The sequence below is a fragment of the Cheilinus undulatus genome, linkage group 20, assembly GCF_018320785.1.
Source record: "Cheilinus undulatus linkage group 20, ASM1832078v1, whole genome shotgun sequence".
In the NCBI taxonomy this organism is placed as follows: domain Eukaryota; kingdom Metazoa; phylum Chordata; class Actinopteri; order Labriformes; family Labridae; genus Cheilinus; species Cheilinus undulatus.
In genome coordinates, this window is record NC_054884.1 from 25,577,884 (window position 1) to 25,597,915 (window position 20,032).

Genomic DNA, 20,032 nt, shown 5'->3' on the forward strand with positions numbered 1-20,032 from the left:
GTGAAGCTAAAGGCCTAGGGCTAGTGTGTAGCCTTTTTTTCAGATTTGTACTGAGATTTGACCACATTTGATGGAGGCCACTGATTAATATTCATTTATCAAAACTTAAACAAGCGCCAAACTCTTGAAGCATAGTTAAGTTGATTTTCACGGATTAAGTGCTATAACTTTATTGGATTTATGAAAAGTTGCCATCAAGCCATTTCTACTGTTCACTTGTAGTTTTAGGCAAACTGTATCAACAGTTTATTATCTTAATTATCAATAAGATATTAATAGGTGTAAGAAAAACACAAGGTTTGTATTAAATTGGCTTTAAAGGACTACATTATCATCCAGTGTCCATCCCAGTGTGTGGTAACCAATAGCAGTCACATTTTAAGAAATTGCTTAAAACTTAGAAATAAATGAATAAATAAATAAAAACATAAATACTGGGGTTGTGGCGCTATAGAGTTAAGTGAGCTTACAAGACCACAGCTGCAGTTTAAGGCTAATTTAGCTCAGCTATAAGGTTGCATCATGGGAAATGTAGGCAGAGTTTGACAAGCAAGAATAATAATAAAAAAAAAGAAAAAAAAAAAAAAGAAATCCCTGCCTTGACTGCATTGATTTGGATACTAAAAAACAACTCCTTATAAAGCCAGCAGGTTGCAGCACATGATCTTTGAACTGCTTGTCAGAGATCTTATGAAAAAAGTTTGTTTTTGCCAACTCATCTAAGAATCCCATATGTATACGAAGTATACAAATTAATATTTCTGTGTTAAAAGGTCGTGACAAAGCTTTTCACTGTCATGCTCAATGCAGAGCTTCATGTGACCTGGATCTAACCACATCTTTTCATCAGTGTGTTATTATTATCTGTGCTGTCTCTGAAGAATTGCTGAGTCTTTGTTGTGAGCATGTATGTCTGTTTCATGCAGTGTAGGAGTGTTTTGTTACCATATGGGACTGCTGAGTCACTTGCTTGTGCTACAGATAATGAAAACACACATGTGCAACCATGCAAACACATCCACACAAAGAAGTGGGAGAAAACATGGCTCCAGAAGAAACCAGGCAGAGGCCCAAGTCCCCCCAGCCAAGCAGCCTGTCTTCTGGTAATTGCAAGAGGGATTGGATCCCCATTGAAGCAACTAAGGGTCTGTGTTCATGTATTTAAGAGGCAGTGCAATGTTTCAGCCTGCCATCTGTGAGCTTTAGCTCCGATTCTCTCCCACTCTCACTCCTTTTCTCTCTCTCTCTGTCTTTCAGGGGTGGAAAAGTACCGTCGAGGGGCTCAGTGGCCAAAGCCCAGCCGTCTCCTTTGTCTCACCGTGGGAGTCTGGTCTCACTTTGAAAAAAGCTCAGGTTAATTATTAATATCTCATTGACTTATAACGCATGGCAGGCTTCAGAGGAGCCTGCAGGGCAGAGGAAGCTGTCACCCCAGGGAGGCGAGAGATGGTGGGCATCCAGTGGAGTGTCAAAAAGCTCTTTAACCCCTTTGTGCAGTAACGGACACATCCACAAAGAATCTGCGCTGAAACGGTTGTGCTCTGCCACATTGTGATTTCATGACCTACTGATCAAAATCAAAGGTACAGGTTCAATTTAAAGAAGCTTCACCTTTCTCCCCTCAGTATAGCTTTGATGGACTATGGTTTATGAGAACAAAGCATAAAAATGATGACTAAGTTTAACCCCATATATGTTAGACATTCAAGGCACAATTTAAAGGAGTACTCTGATAACAATTTTTTGCCATTTGAGTGTCAAAAACTAAATTTCCTTGGGGTTTAGAGTTGTTGCAACTTGATCCATGCAGATGGTGGTGACCAAATTTTAGAATTATGTTATTAAAAGTCAGATTTCTGAATAAAATAAGCAATATGTTAATTCTCCGCCAGTGGGCTCACGACCGAAACAATAACAAACGACATGACACGATACCCTTTTCTGCTTAACTCGTATCTGTTGCTTACTTCTTGTTTTGAACTGAGGACTCTGTTCAACAAAAACTCCACTCATAAGGTGTTTTTACTGAAAAGTAAACTAACCTCTTTTGTTTCATGGATGAATTTTAAGCGAGGACAGCTCTTTATAGTGGCCTTCCTGGTTTGCACTGTAAGTTGCTTGCAAAACATTCTGGGATCAGCTACAGCGAGACTTTTAACAGCTTTTCTCCCTCAATATGGGAAATTCATCCACGAATCATAAACGGCGCTATACTGTTGTTGATGTTGAAAAGACTCATCAACTCAAAATAACAAGAACGCTGCAGAGGAGGCGGAGCTGAGCAGCATGTCTAGTCACAACTCAGAAATGTTTGGGCTATAATGTTGGGCAGGTTGGGGACTGGGGGATGGGAGTTGGAGCTACCATAAAAGCTGATGAGTAAGCTGCATTGTAATTTCATATTGCCAATTTTTTAATCTAAAAAGTTGGTTGTGGCTTAGACCTGTCATGACCACATGTGTACACACATGCAATTGAATATTCACCCCATCCATTGCTGGTGGATGCTTCACTTGTGTGTATCAAGATTTTCAAGTCGGTGAAAGTATCTATCATTTCTTTTAAACATGGGTTTGAAATCACAGTCTAATGCTCTTTTAAACTGTAATGACGCCTCCTGCCACTAGAAGCCACTGTAGCTTCAGTTAATGGCTGCTGCCTTCCTGTTTGAGCTTTGCCTAGCACTTCAGCGGACATAAATATGAGAGGCTGAGCAGTCATGTAGTAGGAACAGCACGGTATGACAGTTTTTTAAGTAGAAAATGGAAAGAAAGTGGTATGCAGGCTGTCAAGGGTTGTCCTCATGTCAAACTCCTCAATCAAAGTGAAAAGAGGCCACACATCAAAGCATTATATTAATCTGCAAAGAGGAACGAAGGCTGGTGGAGCTAGCTGCTAATGTTAGCTACACTCTACAAAGAATGTCAGGTATGTCACATTATACCTACTGACACAATGACTGTGATGAATTTGACTGTTTTCTAAGTATTTTCTCCTCTTTCGACTAGTCAGATGCAATTCAAATTGGCATTTAGCTGAAAATAGATGCCTGGGAACACCTTTTTCATACAGTGAAAACAAATGGTACAAAAAGAGCAAAAAAGCTGGAACTTTGCTGAACAAAATGGAATTGACACTTTTGTGCCAAGGTGACTTATGTTCTGGCTTTCATTGTATGCATGACAAGAGGGCAACTGAATGTCCAAACAGCATTGTCTTTGGCTAGTTTAACGTTATTTAGCTAATTAGGATGCCATACTGTATATTAGAACCTTTAGTTGGGGAAACTGGAGAGTTGGATTCTGACACTATAAATTTTACTAGTTTGTATGGTCATTTTGACTCTTTTGTTATGAATCACCTAAAAAATACGCTATAATGCAGCTGCTGTGAATACAATTTAAACACAGCTGCTGTCCTCTCTGAGCAAAAGCGACCAGCAAACATACAGGCAGGGAATGTAAGCTACACCCAAAACTTCCATGCCAAAATCCTATAAACGGCATGGGTGAATAAATGTAAGGAAGAAGAGAGAGACAAAGGGGGAAGGAGGCAAAGTCAGATTTCATGCCAACAACAGAGTGCTGGCTGGATGAGGGAAGCAGAAAGCTGAATTGATTGTGTTTACATTCCCCACAAAGCTGCCGATTCCAATTCATGGGAATGGGATGAAAATGTAGCTTATGCTAACTTTATTAGCGACAGTATATGGAATTGTGGTAAATGCCTCCATTTAACACACGGCTGATGTTATCTAGCATATCTGTTTATGGTAGAGAGAGTTTAAGAAATGTCATTGCTACAGTTATAGCACTCAGATACTGAATATGTTTGATTTGAATGGAAAAAAGCATTTCCTGCAAACCTGAGGTAATGCAGAACTACCCAACCATCTCCTGACAAGAGTGGATAAGGTGGGAGTATGCAGAGAGGAAAAGGATCCAAGCAACCAAACCCAGCCCTCATGTGTTATCTGTTATAAAGAAGGGAAATCCAGCAGGGGAAATAGAAACCTTATGCAACATGCATTTTCCTATTTTACCATGAAAATGTCCTGCCAAATGTCCTGATGCTGACTGACTGGTCAGAGATATGTGGACAGGACTGGAATGAAGCTCTGGGTCATGGAAAAGTTCTCTTTAGCTTTAGAGACTTTTATGCCACTATGACAACATAAAACACATAGGTTTATTTACATATACGATCGTGTATATTTCTGTTATTCACTCTGTTGCTGCAGACCAATAGTGTTCTGCCTGTAAACCACAAAATAAACAAAACCAAATGGGATCCATCTTAAGGCAAAACTTAATCCAGGGTATCTCCTGATTAATTTGTGCCAGACTACAAGGCAGCAACATTTAATAGCATGCTCTTTCTTCAGGCTAAGAGGATGATTGCTCCAAGGTGGAAAAGTACACACTTCCCTACTACGTAATGTGGTTATTGGAAATGGTGTCCTGCTTTGCTTTATAGAAATTAACATACGTGGACAAACAAAAATCTAATAAACTCTGAAAATGACACAAAACATTCCTCTTAGAGGATAAGGCTTAAGTAAAAGGCAAACTATGAAAAAGACTTCCTTATTAACGGCCCTGTGAAGAGCTTTTGCTTTGTGTGGCTTTGGCGCCCCTAGTGGTCCAAGCAGTACCTGCTATCTCTTTGTAGTGTTGTTGTGTACGTGTAAAAGTAGTTTTCCTTCTTTTTATGATTCATTCTCTGGCTTTCATGCCTTTAAAAATAGAGATGTGACAGTGGATATACTCGGAAACAAGAACTAGAGAATGTGGAGTGGGGAAAAACCCCTGATTCTCTGCTGGAAAGTGGTTTAAAAAAGGTTGCTTAGGCAGCCTAGGGTTTCCCCCCCAATATTGCAATTTCAATTTAATATGCAGTTATTTTTTAAGTTCCTCACCATTACGTATTTCTTGAACAAGAAATAATTCATTCTACATGACAACATACAGTACGTGGTAGATTGAACTAAGGCTTAATTTGGATGAATCCCAATTATTTTGACTTTTATTATAAATTCAGTATGAACTGTTGTATTGAAGAGAACAATTATTTTTAGGGATGTACTTAGGGATCCACTTTTTTTTAAAGTTCCAATTCCGATAAATATGTGCCAATACCGATACTGATATATATATATATATATATATATATATATATATATATATTTTACAATTATTATTGTTGTTGGTATAATGTGTGAGGTTACATGAGGCTGTAGTAAACCACCCAGCTCCTCTTATTAAAAAGCAAAAAAAAGCAAAAAAAAAAAAAGAATCGAATTTAAATGTATTCCAAACAAATTTATTTGAACTACTACTAAAAAATAAATACCATTATCAAAAAAATGGGCTGAAATCCCTGTCTTTGATGCCCTTTAATTAACCTCCCGCCACTAGAGATCACTGCAGCTTCAGTTGATGGCCGCAGCCTTCCTCTCTGACCCTTCACAGGATGTAAACAATGAGAAGCTTAGCGGTGGCTAAGCTGTTAGCGTATAGTAGGAAGACCGCGGTACGACAGTTTTCTAAAGTAGTCAATGGAAACAAAGTGGTATGTGGGCTGTTGAGGGTTAAGCTCATGTAAGCCTACTCACCTGAAGTGAAAAGAGGCCAAATATCAAAGCACGATATTAATCTGCAAAGAGGAATGAAGGTGGGTGGCACTAGCTTTCAATGCTAGCCACGCTGTATTATCAGGCTAACGTCACACCCACTCTTCTTTGTGTTCTCTCATCTTTAGACTAGTTTTGACTATTCTAAATATAGATTTACGTTTAATCGACTAGGTAATTATACTGCTAAGAACATCCCTAACTAATACTAGCTCAGTTACACACAGACTGTCTCGTGTTAGACTGCGGTGCGTTCAGGGTCTACCACAAACTGTAGGATGGATTTGGATTGGTCACTTGGATCGGCGCCGTCCAATCTATCCAATCTATTAATTACGTCCATATCGGACTCGATACCAATATTGGATCAGATTAATCCCATCCCTAATTATTTTCATATCTTTCTTGTTTTAAAAACAAGCACATACAAAGACAAGGAAAGTAGGATTTTCTTTAAAACTATTCTAAAAAGGGGTGCGCAGATGGCTTAGTGGTTTGGGGTGCTACCCATGTGCGTGGCCAGCCCAGGTTCAGATCTGGCCTGTGGCCCTTTGCCGCATGTCTCTCCCTGCCCTCTCCCTGTTTCCGACTCCATCCAATGAAGGCACAAAAAAATTCCCCCCCAAAAATAAGAACTATTCTAAATAATTGTCACTTTAATGTTTGCATGACATGGACAGCATAACATCTCTGCAAAAAAGTGTATCAACACACATATCATATAAAAGAAATAAAGCAATTTCTGCTACTTGAAAATTGCAGTGGGACATATTATACGTACATGATCACTCACAACCACTAACCCTTCCCCCCTTAACTATCACATACTCATGCCAAAGCAGGTCAGCAGAAGAGCGAAAACATTGTTTTCTGTTGCGGAAAACGTTCAGTGTTGCTCTCTGCGTTTGTTTATATAGAGAAATGTCCAGTTCTGACCAAAGTGCAGCTGTGGCTAATTCTGAACTAATCGCTCCACTAGCAGCCATTGTATACAAGGAGTCACACAACAAGAAACCCTTTCCCCCTTAACTGTCACACACTTATGCCAAAGCAGGTTAACTGAAGAGTGAAAACATCTTTCCCAACATGAAAAGCTTTCAGGGTTGTTTTTAATCTTTAAGTCATACAGAAACGTGGTCCAGTTCTAGTAAAAAGGATGCGATGCTAAAGCTATATCTGAGATATTTCTAGCAGTGGAGGCAGCCATTAGAAGGCTTTTAGTACATCTTAACCCCACCCATAGCAAAACTCTGTATATATGGCTCTATTTACCACAGTGGAGTCAGCCATTACCGACAGCTTTCAGTACAAGCAAATTCAACTCTGTATGGTATGACTCTGAAAGTGAAAGCAGCATCACTCAGTCAGTCAGTCAGTCAGTCAGACACAGACAGAGCCATCTGTAGGGCTGACCTCAGCAGTCAGCCAAAAATACTACAGAAAACCAACTGGGTCAAAACTGCTCCACATAACTGCTTCTCTTATGATCCGGGGGGACCTTGGCACAAAAGAGAGCCCCCTACAGTTCAAAGGCCATGTTGTGCACGTAGTATGACTCACTGGATTTCAGAAATGGCTCACAGGCAAAACAACCTTAATCACACATTCAGACATACTGTAGCTGTCAAGGTTGACAGGCTTTTAAGCTCACAGCCCACAGCCTGAGTGAAAGAGAGAGAAATGATACAACTTAACTTCCTCCTTTCACAGAACACAGCTAACATGCTAACTGGGGTTAACAGGGCAGGGCGTGGGACTGCTGCTGTTGTAGTAGACACTATAAAATGCTTGTCTACAGGAGAGAAGAATCATAAAGGTCAAGACAGGACATACAAGTTCAACTCATGCATAACCTGCTCAGACATGATCATACTGAATCATCTACAAAAGTGTGCAACAACAAAAGAGTCAAATGCATGAGAGGAGGTTTCATAATGGTCTGAGTGATGCATGCAAACAAAGCTTTGAAATATGGTAAGTGATATAAGTCACAGACAACACTCCCTGTCTGATGGGCAAACACTTGAAACCATGCATTATCACAGCCGCCGAGGCTATAGGACACCAGAGGAGCTCTGAAAGATAAGCTAGGCTGAAATACAGTATGTGCCCGTGAGCCATCCCAGGGGCAGTTTATAAAGGCCAAACCCACAGACATGCACCGTTGCCCTGTCAAGGTTCAGTGTCACAGGCCTGCAGAGGACAAAGCCCATTCATAAACCCAACACCACTCGGCTGTTTCAACTAACATAATTCAGTGAAATGTTTCGCTCTTTTCCATGAAGCCTTTTACTCAGTCAGCCATTCAACATGTATGTTTATTCAGGGAGGAGGATTGTTAACTTTCTTTTGCACAAGTGCCCTCAGTACACAGAACAATAAAAACAGACATGCAACATGCAAACGAGCTGTGTCCTGACATAGGCAGCTGTACACCTGAAAATGTACCCTCCTAAAGACAAGTCGGTTTCTTTCGCTCCTTTATCAGACATCCTGTCCCTTCTTGATTTTGATTGACCAGCGAGGGAGAAGGGACACCAACGAGAGGTGGTGCTGTTCAAATAGATGAACTGTTTTAAATGAGAGAACTGTGAGCGCAGTGACAATACTACCAGGAACCACAGGTGTTTTCATAATGATCTTTGTAAAAGTTATGTTTCCGACTCTATTCACTGTCCTCCTGTCTGATAATAAAGGCATAAAAAGCCCAAAAATATATCTTTAAAAAATAATACAAGATATTAAAATGTTTCCAAATGTAACGATACACTCAACTCAGGATATGTTATGGTACTGTATGATACAGTATAATACCTAACACCATGGTCTTGGTGAATACTCGATTCTTATTGGCTCTGGAAATTCCATTTGTGTCAAATTAACTTCTGATATATGGATGCCGTTCGAACTTCACAAGTAGTTCCGGTCAAAAAATCATTACACTGTTCCAAATTAATGCACAGCAGCCATTAGATGATAGGGGTAACCATTGCAACCTATTTTCTGAGCAGGGAGTAACCTACAGTGCTGTCAGCCTAAGGAGCCTACGGACCGGCATCAACCGTCACTTAACTGACATAAATATAATGACAGACTCCAGGTTATAGACCAGTAGTGTAAGTTGAACAATACATTACGATACATTATATCAGGCCCATTCAATTGCTAGGCAACACTCCTTGTAGCCTGGTAACAGTCTACCTACAGTGCACTGCGTTGTTTTAAAGCATGGGTAGCAATGCTGACGGAAGTAGCCTCAAGATACCTAGTATAAAACATGTCCTTTTCAACTGTAGCTACAACTGTGCAAATTTGGTTTTTATCTACTGAAAGACATGCCTGGGTAAGATCTGACCCAAATTATCATTTACAGAATTTCATTTTATTTTTTGATTCTATTTATTCTATTCTATTTTTATTCAAGTGAAAAAAACATTTCTACTTCCTCAGGTTATGTTCACACACAGCTGTGTTGTTGTGTTTCTATGTACTTTTTGATGTGTTTTTGTTATGTTGCCAAATTTTAAAAGGAAGACTATAAATGGAAAGGGCATATTTTTCATCAAATTTATCTGTATTGGTTCAAAATTTAACATTACCAGCTGCTTATTGGGCGCTGAACATGTCTGGCTCGGCTACATTTCTTGATTTTAAAATTTGGCCCGGCAGAATTTGTTATTGAATACCTCTGCATTAAACACATTACAAATACGATACAACTAAATACTTTCGATACAATATAATACCATTCCATACCATGCAGGGTTCATGTCACAATTTTACCACAATTTTCTTATATTCATTAAAGAGACAATTTCAGTTCATGAAAAAATATGGTTCTCAAATATTAACTCTCTTCAAACAGATATCAGCTATCACTATATTCATACTACTTACAAGAACCATTACATTATACCAAGCTGATAGTAAAGTTCTCTCTGCCATAAGACTGTTTGTGCAGGCTGATGGCCCATTTGCATTCCTAATGAGCAGTGCTTCCTCCTATATGCTGGACTGATAATGGCTTTATTTGCATGACTACAAATATGAGGACCAGAAGGACTATGGAAATCCCCATACGTAACAACTTAGGTGCCACTCAGAAGATGTTTTGTCTAGATTTGAACTAAAGAAAATGATTTACATGATAAAAAATGTTGAGGAAGTTTGCCTTAAAAAAGCACCACTACCTTTTTTCAACTTCATGCGTGTGATATCCATACAGAAGACAGAGAATGTGACATGAGAGGACCTAGAAATGAAACCAACCCACAACCTTGTGATTGTGCCAAACCTTGTGATAAAGACTGTGATTATAGGTGTAGCAGTTACACTGATAGCTATGAATATTTGCATACGGCCATCTGGTGAGAACACTTTGTTCTAAATGATGTTATTCACTGCTGCATGTGTGTATGTCTTTGTGTTTTTGCATGGGGATAGCAGCTTCTTTTATAAGGTGTGCGCTAAGGTGTGGTTTATACTGCGTGTTACAACGTTCGCAGAAGTAATTTAACAAAACAATGTCAGTAAACATCTATAAAATGGAAATGAAAACATGGTATCAGGCTAAAACAGAGAAGTAAGAGTATGCAGAAGAACTGGAACATTTGGAGAGGGCTTAGAGGAATGAGCATTCCTCTTTAGTTGAGAATTTGCAACTTTATATAAAAGAAAGTTTATGGCAGATAAGCTATGGAAAAAGTCCCAGATATATTAAACATTTATACTGTGGACAAGCAGTGAAACAATCTTCGTGGTAAATGCCAAAAACAACAGGCTAAAGGAACTTGTAGCCATTCATTTCAAATTCTGGAATTAAAGTATAATGTTCCTCTTCTGCATATTAGGTTGCAAATATTGGACAGCAGGAACTCTGATAAATCATGAGGACAATTCATATTTCATACCTTAAAGCTCCTGAGGGATATTTTCATCTTATGTCAATTTTGGTGCCCCCTGTGGACAAATGGGAACCTCTGATCTCTTCACCTGTAACATAATGTGTTGGTACTTTTTTAAGAGTAATTGCCATGCTGCTCTCTTTTAACAGCCAAATCATCACTCTTCAAGAATCCCTGCTGAAGTGAGTTTTTTAACAATGGTTTTGGTTGCATGCAGTCAACCACTTTATCTGATGTCTACCGAGCAACAGAGCTCTTAGGCACTGAAAATAACTAAACAGAAAAAGTCAGTCTTCAGACAAATTATTCAGCTTTTTTAAGAGTAAAAACAGCATAAAAATTAGTTTCAGTTTATTTCATAACTAGATAGAACTTAGATCAGGAATTGGAAAGATAATGGATAATACAAATTTGGAAGAGTAGGGTAAATATCATTAATGTTAATGTGCATCCCGGGAGAGTACACTAGTCACTGTTCACTACCAGTAGAGCCAGTTGGTGAATAAAACTCTTGCTAAAGATGGTCAGGAAATGAGTAAAACATCAATTCCACCAAGAAGTGCTTTCAATGCAGTTCTTTGCTCCTCATTTAAAGAAGAAATATTGTCCAGTTAACCTCCTAACAGGTTGTCATTGTTTACTGGCTTGCCACATTCTCTTCAAATGACACTGATTTGTCCAGTCATTCTTAGCCCAGGGACAAACGCTTTAGACTGCATCTTTGCTAGATGGATCTGCCAGATGACAGATGAAATGTGGCCAATCCATTAGCTTTGCAAGGTTAAACAGTTATGCCATCATTAGACAATAGCTAATGTTAACATTCGTCGTCCCCCATAGTTACTAGGTACAGTGAAACTTGCTTTCAAGACAGTCTCCTTGACTTGCATCCATTTTTTTTCTACTCTGACTACAGAAATATCTTGAAGGTTAGATATTTTTGTGGCAAAATGTTCTAGTATTTCAGATTTTCAACCAAATAGAACATAAGCTGCAGACTGGCCATTATGTCTGGAAAAATGATCTGAAGGAAAAAAATAAAAGCACCTGCTTTTTTATTGGTCTTTTGAAAATGAACACCAATTACACTGATTAAAGTAGGCAGACTGATAAACAGACAGCTGAATGGACAAATAGATTAAGTGGTTTGTTTATTCATAGCTAGTATTCATTTGGTGAAGCTGCAAGGCTAGTCCGTCATACATCTGCACTCCAGAGTAAGTTACAGCTAACTGTATATCCTGTCCAAACATTGCATCAAAAAAGAGAGCAAATAAACAGTAAGTTAACCTCTGAAAGGCATAACAGCATGACTGCATCAGCTTGTACTCTGATAATCCAGTTGTTCTTGGTTGGGCTGGGCTCCACCTCAAAAATCAGGAACCAGGCGGCCAGGGCACGTGCCATCGGTCAGAGGATAAAGTGGTGGATGAAACACAGAATGGAGCACAGATGGACTGTTTAGAAATTGTAGGTAATGAAGATAACCAGAAAAATCTTAGATTGTTGTTAAAAAACAAAACAAAACAAAAAAACATGGCATAAATGCAACATTTCACTAACCTTTAGATGATAGCAAGTTTACAACAAACAGCTGATGTCAGCAGGCTTGTTTTCCTAAGTCGAGTGTGCTAGGAGCACAGGTACAGAACAGAAGAAACATTTAAGGAGTACTGTAATCATATGGCCTCTATGTCCAGACAGAAAGAGCACGATCCAGTGGTTTCGGCAACCTTGTTCAGAGTGTCTATAATCAGGAGACTAGTTCTCTCTGGGGATGTTTAATCTGGTCTGGCCTGCTTGCAAAACAGTTTCCCAACACTCGCATTAGCAGTGGAGAGCTGACCACAGGGAGCGGTTTTACAATGTAAACTATTTTGAAGATGGTTGCTGCTGTGTGAAAATGTTGGCTCTGCACTCTCTGCCAGATTCAAATGGGAATCCAGTGAGGGATTCCTCTAACTCACTGGCAGTTATTCAAAATATCTATCAATAATGTTCTGGCATCTAACACAGCACAACACTGCTCTCTCCTCTGTAGAAATATAAATGCCAACACTGAGTGTGTATGTTTGAATCAAAGACCTGGAATCCATTTTCTTTGATTAAAACAGACACATGGAGACAGACTGCACGCACAGACCAAAAGGTTCAGGAACTAACTATGCTGCATGGCAGAAGCAATTAAACTGTTACAAATAACACATGAAATAACATCATGATGTGAACATGCTTTTATGAAGCTTCAAAGCTACCCAGTCCTGTCCTGATGTAGTTAAGATTACAACAGAATAGAAAAAACACAGGACCAGTCAGGGCAACACACAAGACTGAGCCTTAGGGTGGATAGCTTTAACTACCTCCTCAGCCACTATAATAACAGTGTGAACATTAAAATGGACAAGTACAGCTGTATTGTTAGGCTTTATTAAACACCGTGTGGTTCAATTTCAAGACGTTAATGACTATGAAAAGTGGATTTTTATTTATCATTCAACAGCCAAAGGAACAAATACTTTACCTCATGAGTTTGAGGGACCAAACTAGAGTTAAAGCACACATTTGGGACATTTATAAGCCCAGCGGTCAGAAACACAACTCAAATAGAATGCTAGAGAACAAAAAAAGAAGGACAATAAAGACAATACTTTTGTTTTTTGTTCTGGTTTTTGTTTGTAGTCCATGTGGCATAGTCCACTGCCGTTTCAGCAGGCACTGACCGTATGCAGGGGCAGGTGAAATAATCTGGAGGCTAGAGGCAAAGATTGATACCAGGCCCTTGCCCATTTAGGTTAAAACACATAGTAGAGAGTGAAATGCATACTTTCCTACCTCATCTGGTCATTTTTGCAACTTTTTATTTTCCCACATTTAACCAGTTTTTGCCACTCTTGCCCATTTTTGCCACTTAATAACAGCTTTCACCATTTTCCAAACATTTTTGTAACCACATTTTGCCCCTTTTAACTCATTTTTGTCCATCTTTGCAATTATTTTCCCCTTGAAGTTGTCTCAGTTCCTTCAAATCTTTACATTTGTGCACATTATGGCTTAGCTATGAAGTCTGACATTACTCTCCTTATTGTTTAGTTCAGTGTGACCATTACAAAAAAAGTGTTTATGTTTTAAGAAAAGGGGGTTTACATTTTGATAATGCTACATTGTACTACAGCATAAATAAATACAATTTATGTTGTGTTGCTTTGATATGAATGGTTATTATTCATGCTAAATATTAAATATATGGTTATCACAGATCAACTTCACAATGGACCATTATTTTGCCGACCTCCATAGGCTCCCATGTGGCTTGGGCCCAGAAAGCTCTCTTTTTCATCCCCCTTTATGGGCGGCCTTGGCCAGGGGTCCTCCCATGGCACGTTTATGGATAATCAAAATCTATTTTAATGCTATTATATTCACTACTGGACCCATATTTATATTCTAAATGGTCTTAATCCCTGAAAGTAATTAAGATGTACACTTCATTATTTACTTTAGGGAGTGTGACGCCAACCTTTGCGTACTGGTAAACCGCCTATGGCTGTATTCAGGAAACTGTTTGTAAGGAGACGGCTGGAATGCCGTCCAAAAAAATGCAATAAAGGAACCCATTGGTATTTGTCTAACAAAGACTAAGCTGTATTTCATGACTAAAGTTTGGGCAAACATGGGCAGGTGCTTTTTGATGTTTGTAGATTCAGGATAAAACCTGAGGTACCGAGCTGTAGCTGCTCAAAATCTGAGGGAAAGTCCTCTGTGATCACCTGAACTGTCCAGACTCTTGAATGTTTTAAATCAGTGCTCAGGAACCCCTCTTAGTGTTGACTTTTTTTTCAGCTCGACATCCTGAAATTTAGATTTTCTTCATATTTAATGTAATTTATTGAGTTTTTGATTTTTATTTCACTCATATTTGTTCTTTTATATTGCGTTTTAAACCTGTCAAGCACTTTGATCAATTGTGACTGTTTTTAAGTTGCTCAACAGATTAACACTGACTTGTCGTTATGTGATTTAGAAATGAAGTATGGATACAAGTGTAGCTAAAAATACCCTATTAAACATCAGTTTCTCACATCCAACACCATTCTCTCAAGAGTTTGATTTGCCACCTGGCTCCCCTGATATTAAACATCAATAATGTGGACTTCCTATGTCATGTTTTTGCCCTTAAAGGCTGGCCTATAATGAATTTGACAGACATAACATTTATCCAATCAACGTCTGACATTTTTTGGAAAGGTTCTGCCCTTCCAAAACACCATGCATGGAGTGTTGCCCATGGTATGTCAAGTTAGTTGTACCTAAAGTTGGAGCTTTTATAATGAAATACTCCTATTACTGATACATAACTCAATGGACATAACTCAGTCTTATACTGCAGATGTTTTATGTATAGCTTTGATTTTTGGGGGTTCAGTTCAACATATACACAACACATAGTAACTGTAGTGACTTCAGAGGCTGAGCAGTGGTTGAACAAGAGTGCAGTGTTTCTAAATTGTTCCCATGCTGTAGATCAGCAGTCAGATTTCTATACTTACAGACTAATTTTATCCACATTTTGTGTGTAGGCCCCCCAATTAAACCTGGTCTACATTAAAGAGCAAAGGGTTCTCCAGCTCCCCTGAGGGAAGTGTGCTTACTTAGACTCATTATTTAAGAACAAGGAAAAATTGACTATTAGCAGAGCACGACTTCATTACACTTACCCCTATACAGTATTACACCTATAGTCCCCCCAACCGTTTCTAAGCAGCACGGAAACATCACTTAGCCTGGCAGCAGCTCTTGAATTTAATCTGTTGGAGCCATCAAAATCACATAATAAGCACGTATTTTACTGCACACAGAATGAAAATGTTCTGTTGTATGAAAAACCTTCCTATTTGATGTGCTTTTGTTAACAGTTATGCTTTTATTCAGATTGAAATTTCTTACATGTTTGGTTTTTCTAACACAACTCTGACTGTAGACTTTTTTGGCTCTTTTCTCCAGATCCAGCCACTGAAATCTATAATAACATTAATTAGTAATATTGATATATTGTTTCCCTGACTTGTGTGGTACCATTATCCAACTACACCACAGAATATCAATATTTCAGTGTGTTTTTAAGGGTACACTAAAAAGTTTTCTCTGCCAGTTAGACTCAGTAAATCACATTTGATTCCTTACAGTGACATGATGACTGATGGGAAAATGAACAGGAGGTTTTTTTTTCTAAAACAGAAATGAAAGAGGTCTCTGACAGACATTGAATATACTTGAAAAAAATAAGGGTAACAATGTCTTCCAGACATACTCTAGTTTTGTTTTTCATATCTCTGATTTTCAGTGTCCTTCAGGGCACCATGAGATACATATGTACACTATTTCACCTACTTAAAAATCGGCTGGAAAATTCAGATAAAGAAACAACTTCAGAGACTCAACAAATTGACCTTAAATAAACACATGTCAAGGCTGAATAACAGCATGTATCCATCTGCATGCATGTTCTTAAGTATTACCAGTCCTAAGATACAGTGTCCCACCGAGTAGAAACATCTTTGGTTGAAAAAATAATACAGTGAAGAAGAGCATAAACTGCACATGTCATGTCATGGTAGGATAGCATAGGGTATTGTATGGTATGGTATGGCATGGTATGGAATGGTTTGTATGGCATGGAATAGTATGGAATGATATGGCATGGTTTGGCATGGTATGGTATGGTTTGGTTTGGTTTGTAAAAGTATGGTATGGCATGGTATGGAAAAGTATGGGATGGGATGGTATGATATGATATGGAATGGTATAGTTTGGTATGTTATGGTATGGTATGGGATGAGATGGTATGTTATGATATGGAATAGTATGGTATGGTATAGTATGGTATGGAACAGTATGGTATGGTATGGTATGTTATGATACAGTATGGTATGATAAGGTATGGTATGGTATAGTGCTATGATATGGTATGGTATGTACAGAGGTATGGTTTAATATGGTATGATAATGGTATAATATTGTATGGCATGGTATAGTCTGGTATGGTACAGTTTGGTATGTGGTATGGTAGTGTATGATATTGTGTTTTGTATCACGTTGGTAGTTGGCCTATAAATTCCAACTAATGATCCAAAAGGAAGTTTAATTAACTGAATTCCTTTCAAGGCATGTTAAAATTTATACCATATCCGGTTAAAAAAGGGAAAGAGAAATACTAGAGTCTATTTAAGAGGTCTTCAACAGGTTTAAGGCATTAAGGTCTCATGCAGTCCTTTCTGAGTAACAGTGAGTCAAATCTTTTTAAAATAATCTGATATGATTAGATTTGTCTGTGATTTGTATCTTTTTCCCTTCCTGTCTTGTCACCAAGCCTAAGGTATTTGAAGCTGTGTTTTCCACCAGCCCAAGGCCTGCTCAGCATCTGGTTGACTTGGAAACAGCTGTGTTTTTACAGATCTGACTTAGGGTTTATAGCTGCTCCCAGCAAGCCTGGGTTCACAGTGACTGTTTGGCTGAAAAATGTTAAATCTCACGTCTGCCTCCCTCGCTCATAGTCCCACAGAAACACTGTTACTGTCACAGTTTCTCTTCCTGTTCTCAGGGACTGTATACACTATAAAACATCTAATAAGTGAAGAATCTGGGATGTTATGAGCTGATGCTAATTAGAAAATTACAGCCTTGGAGAGTCTTAAATTCTAATTTGATGCCCAAAGTTAAGTTTCTCTGTTTTTCAGGGCAACAATCCAAATGTCTATTTTTACCTCTCAAACATCTACTAGTAACATCAGCTAAATCCAAACTTTGGTCAAGAAAAAGCCTGCATTAACTCAATGATAATATCCTGATATCCCACTGGACTTTCTGTTCTGGCAATTCTTGAACTCTTGAGGCTTCCCATTGGAGCTTGTTTGTGCTCTGTGAGCCTTTTCTGCCAGAGTAGTGTTACTGAGGTCAGGAACTGATGTCAGACGAGGAGACCTGGCCCTGAATCCGTGCTCTAATTCCCCCCGAAGGTGTCTAGTAGGGTTAAGGTCGGAGCTTTGTGCAGGCTAATCGAGATCATCTGCACCTACCTCAATGTTAAAGGGCTTTCCCTTAACATTACCACAAAGTTGGAAGTAGCCATTTGATTAAAATGTCTTTGCACCCTAGATTTATCCATACAACTGTCAGATATTTGGGCATGATTTATACCTATGGAGATGTAAAAAATACAGAGTGGTAAGCTTGTGCTGAACCATGAAAGCCCATTTAATTACACTTGAGGCATAGCCTGGTTGCTGATGTTACTACAAGGTGGAAAGAGTGGAACAGTAATTAAGTTGTACTAGTAGCCAATTTCATTCACTCCAATCTGTGAGCTTTCATTGTCTACCTTACGGTCTAAGCTGTTTTGCCTCAAGATGCCATACTGAAACTTTAAATCTAATAAGTTGATGCATAGTTGCAGTATTTGTGTAAAAATCGTATGAATTTAGTTGATGCAATGCTGGCAGCCAATGTAACTGCAGCACTTTAAGTTAATGAGCTCTTTAAGGGCTCACTTCTTTCCTACAAAGGCTTGTCTATGGGTTTTAGCAGCTATGTGCTTGTATTGAAGTGTTAGCATGAATACAGAGTTGTCCAGATACCAGACTTTTTATTAAAATCAGATGATATTGATACCTGTTTCAATGTCATGGCAATACAACAAAAATGATCTGCTGGAAACCCAATATTGCTTCAATTCATTGTGTTTCAAGCAAAAAAGGCAAAATGAATTAGAAAAAATGTATAGGGCTGACCTAAAATAAAATATTTTCTCTGAATAATCATTAATTGACCAGAAAAAGTGTCCACAGTGATTCTTCTCTCTCCTGTAATTTTTATTTTGTTCACATGTAGGTCATTTAAGGGTGCCAAGGTTGTAAAGCTGTCATGAGTCTGCAAGTCGGGATGTAAAAGGAAACTTTTAGGGACCAGGAAACGTGGCTGTCTCTCTCCTCCACTCTCTGTCAGTCCATAACAGACACAACTTTTGCATGTGCTTCTTCAAGAGACTTAATAAAACTTATTTGCTTTATCCGTGCAGTTTGCAAGGATAGATGTGTCAGATACTGAAGTGGAAAGTGGCACCAGTGGGCAGAAAGAGTCTTCAGCATCAGCCAAACAAAATCCTGTATCTTCTTTCATTTCTGCACAGGGGCATATCATAATCAATCAAGAAATAACATCTTGTCTCCATTCACTGCTCAGTTTCAAAAATAGGACTCTGGCACTTGCTCTCATTTGATTACCCATAGCTGCAAATAGTCTTTCTCTCAGCTCACGGCATCTTTGGGCTGAAATACAAATGTACACCATGTTTTTTTGGCAGAACTTCAGTACTTTTGGTACAGTTAATATAAAAATTATGGACATTGTATCCTTTAAAAAGTTTGACAACCTTACATGAATGTAGAATAATCAACTGAAATCAGTGTTTAGTTTGGGTTTCCTTTAAATTATAGTCATGGAGTAAACTGAATTTCATAAAATGTGTTGCTATTCTTAAAAAAAAAAACACTAAAAATAACAGAAAAAGTAGAAAACAGTAATTTCCGCTGATACTATGAATGCGGGCTGGACAATAGTGCAGTTGTTAGTGCTATCACTTCACAGCAAGATGGTTCCTGATAAGAGTTTGGATATTTTTCTCATACGTGGATAGGTGTAAATATGAGTCCTTTGATTGACTGGTAACCATTCTAGCGTGTACGCTGTTTCTTGCCCAGTGAAGGTGGGATATGCTTCACCCCCTGGCAACCTCAAATGGGACAAGCAGTATTGATTGTAGATAGATGGACTTTGAGTGCAGTACTTGAAATAGCACTCTGGGCTTAGTATTAACTGCAGTGCTGCAGTGCTGTCCTGAAGAAACTATGCAACTAATTGTGCAGTAACATGCACCTTTACTTAGCATTCATTGTTTCACCACACTTTCACTAATCAGAAGATTTAATAAATATAACTACATTCAAAAAAACTACACTTGTTGCATTAATATCATCCTACAGGAAAGAGTTCAACAATTTTAACCAACTGCTCTTCCCTCTATAAAAACTGAAAAAAGCCAGATAAGTAGTAGCGATAAAATTTAAAGTGACATAATGAGTGTCAGACCACAGAGCTGAACTGAGCTGCTTGGATAGAGAATGAAGTCAAATAAATCAGACAGACTATGCTGTGGGTCTGCATAAATCTGCCATGTGAAACCCTGCCTATTGTAACTTAACAGAGGTGGAAGCACATGCCTGCATGCTCCCATCACACAGACAGGAGTGACCACGATCTGTCACAGGACAGGTTTTTACACTGGGCAACTGCTCTTAGTGCAGGATTAGAGCTGACTGATGCTCAAGCAGATTACTCAGCTTGGACACATAAACCAAGACCTGCATGCCAGTCCGTGGCATTGGAGCAGGTCATCCAGCATGGTGCTCTCTTTACGCTAATCTGTGGTTAAGAGCCAAACACA

At 38.7% G+C, this 20,032-nt stretch overlaps 1 protein-coding gene across 2 annotated transcripts in view; it reads right to left on the reverse strand.

The window, feature by feature from the left end:
* Positions 1 to 20,032, reverse strand: part of LOC121527821 (phospholysine phosphohistidine inorganic pyrophosphate phosphatase) — a 44,774-nt gene that overhangs the window by 14,226 nt on the left and 10,516 nt on the right. Inside the window, exons 7-8 of one of the 2 annotated variants that reach the window (XM_041814819.1) lie at positions 12,100 to 12,167; positions 11,894 to 11,993 (exon numbers count right to left, since the gene is read on the reverse strand). The exons of the other annotated variant lie outside the window; for it this stretch is intronic. Coding sequence (XP_041670753.1) covers positions 12,137 to 12,167 — 31 coding nt within the window. The 3' untranslated portion in view covers positions 11,894 to 11,993; positions 12,100 to 12,136. Of the gene's footprint in view, positions 1 to 11,893; positions 11,994 to 12,099; positions 12,168 to 20,032 lie in introns of those variants that run through there. 2 annotated transcript variants of the gene reach the window in all.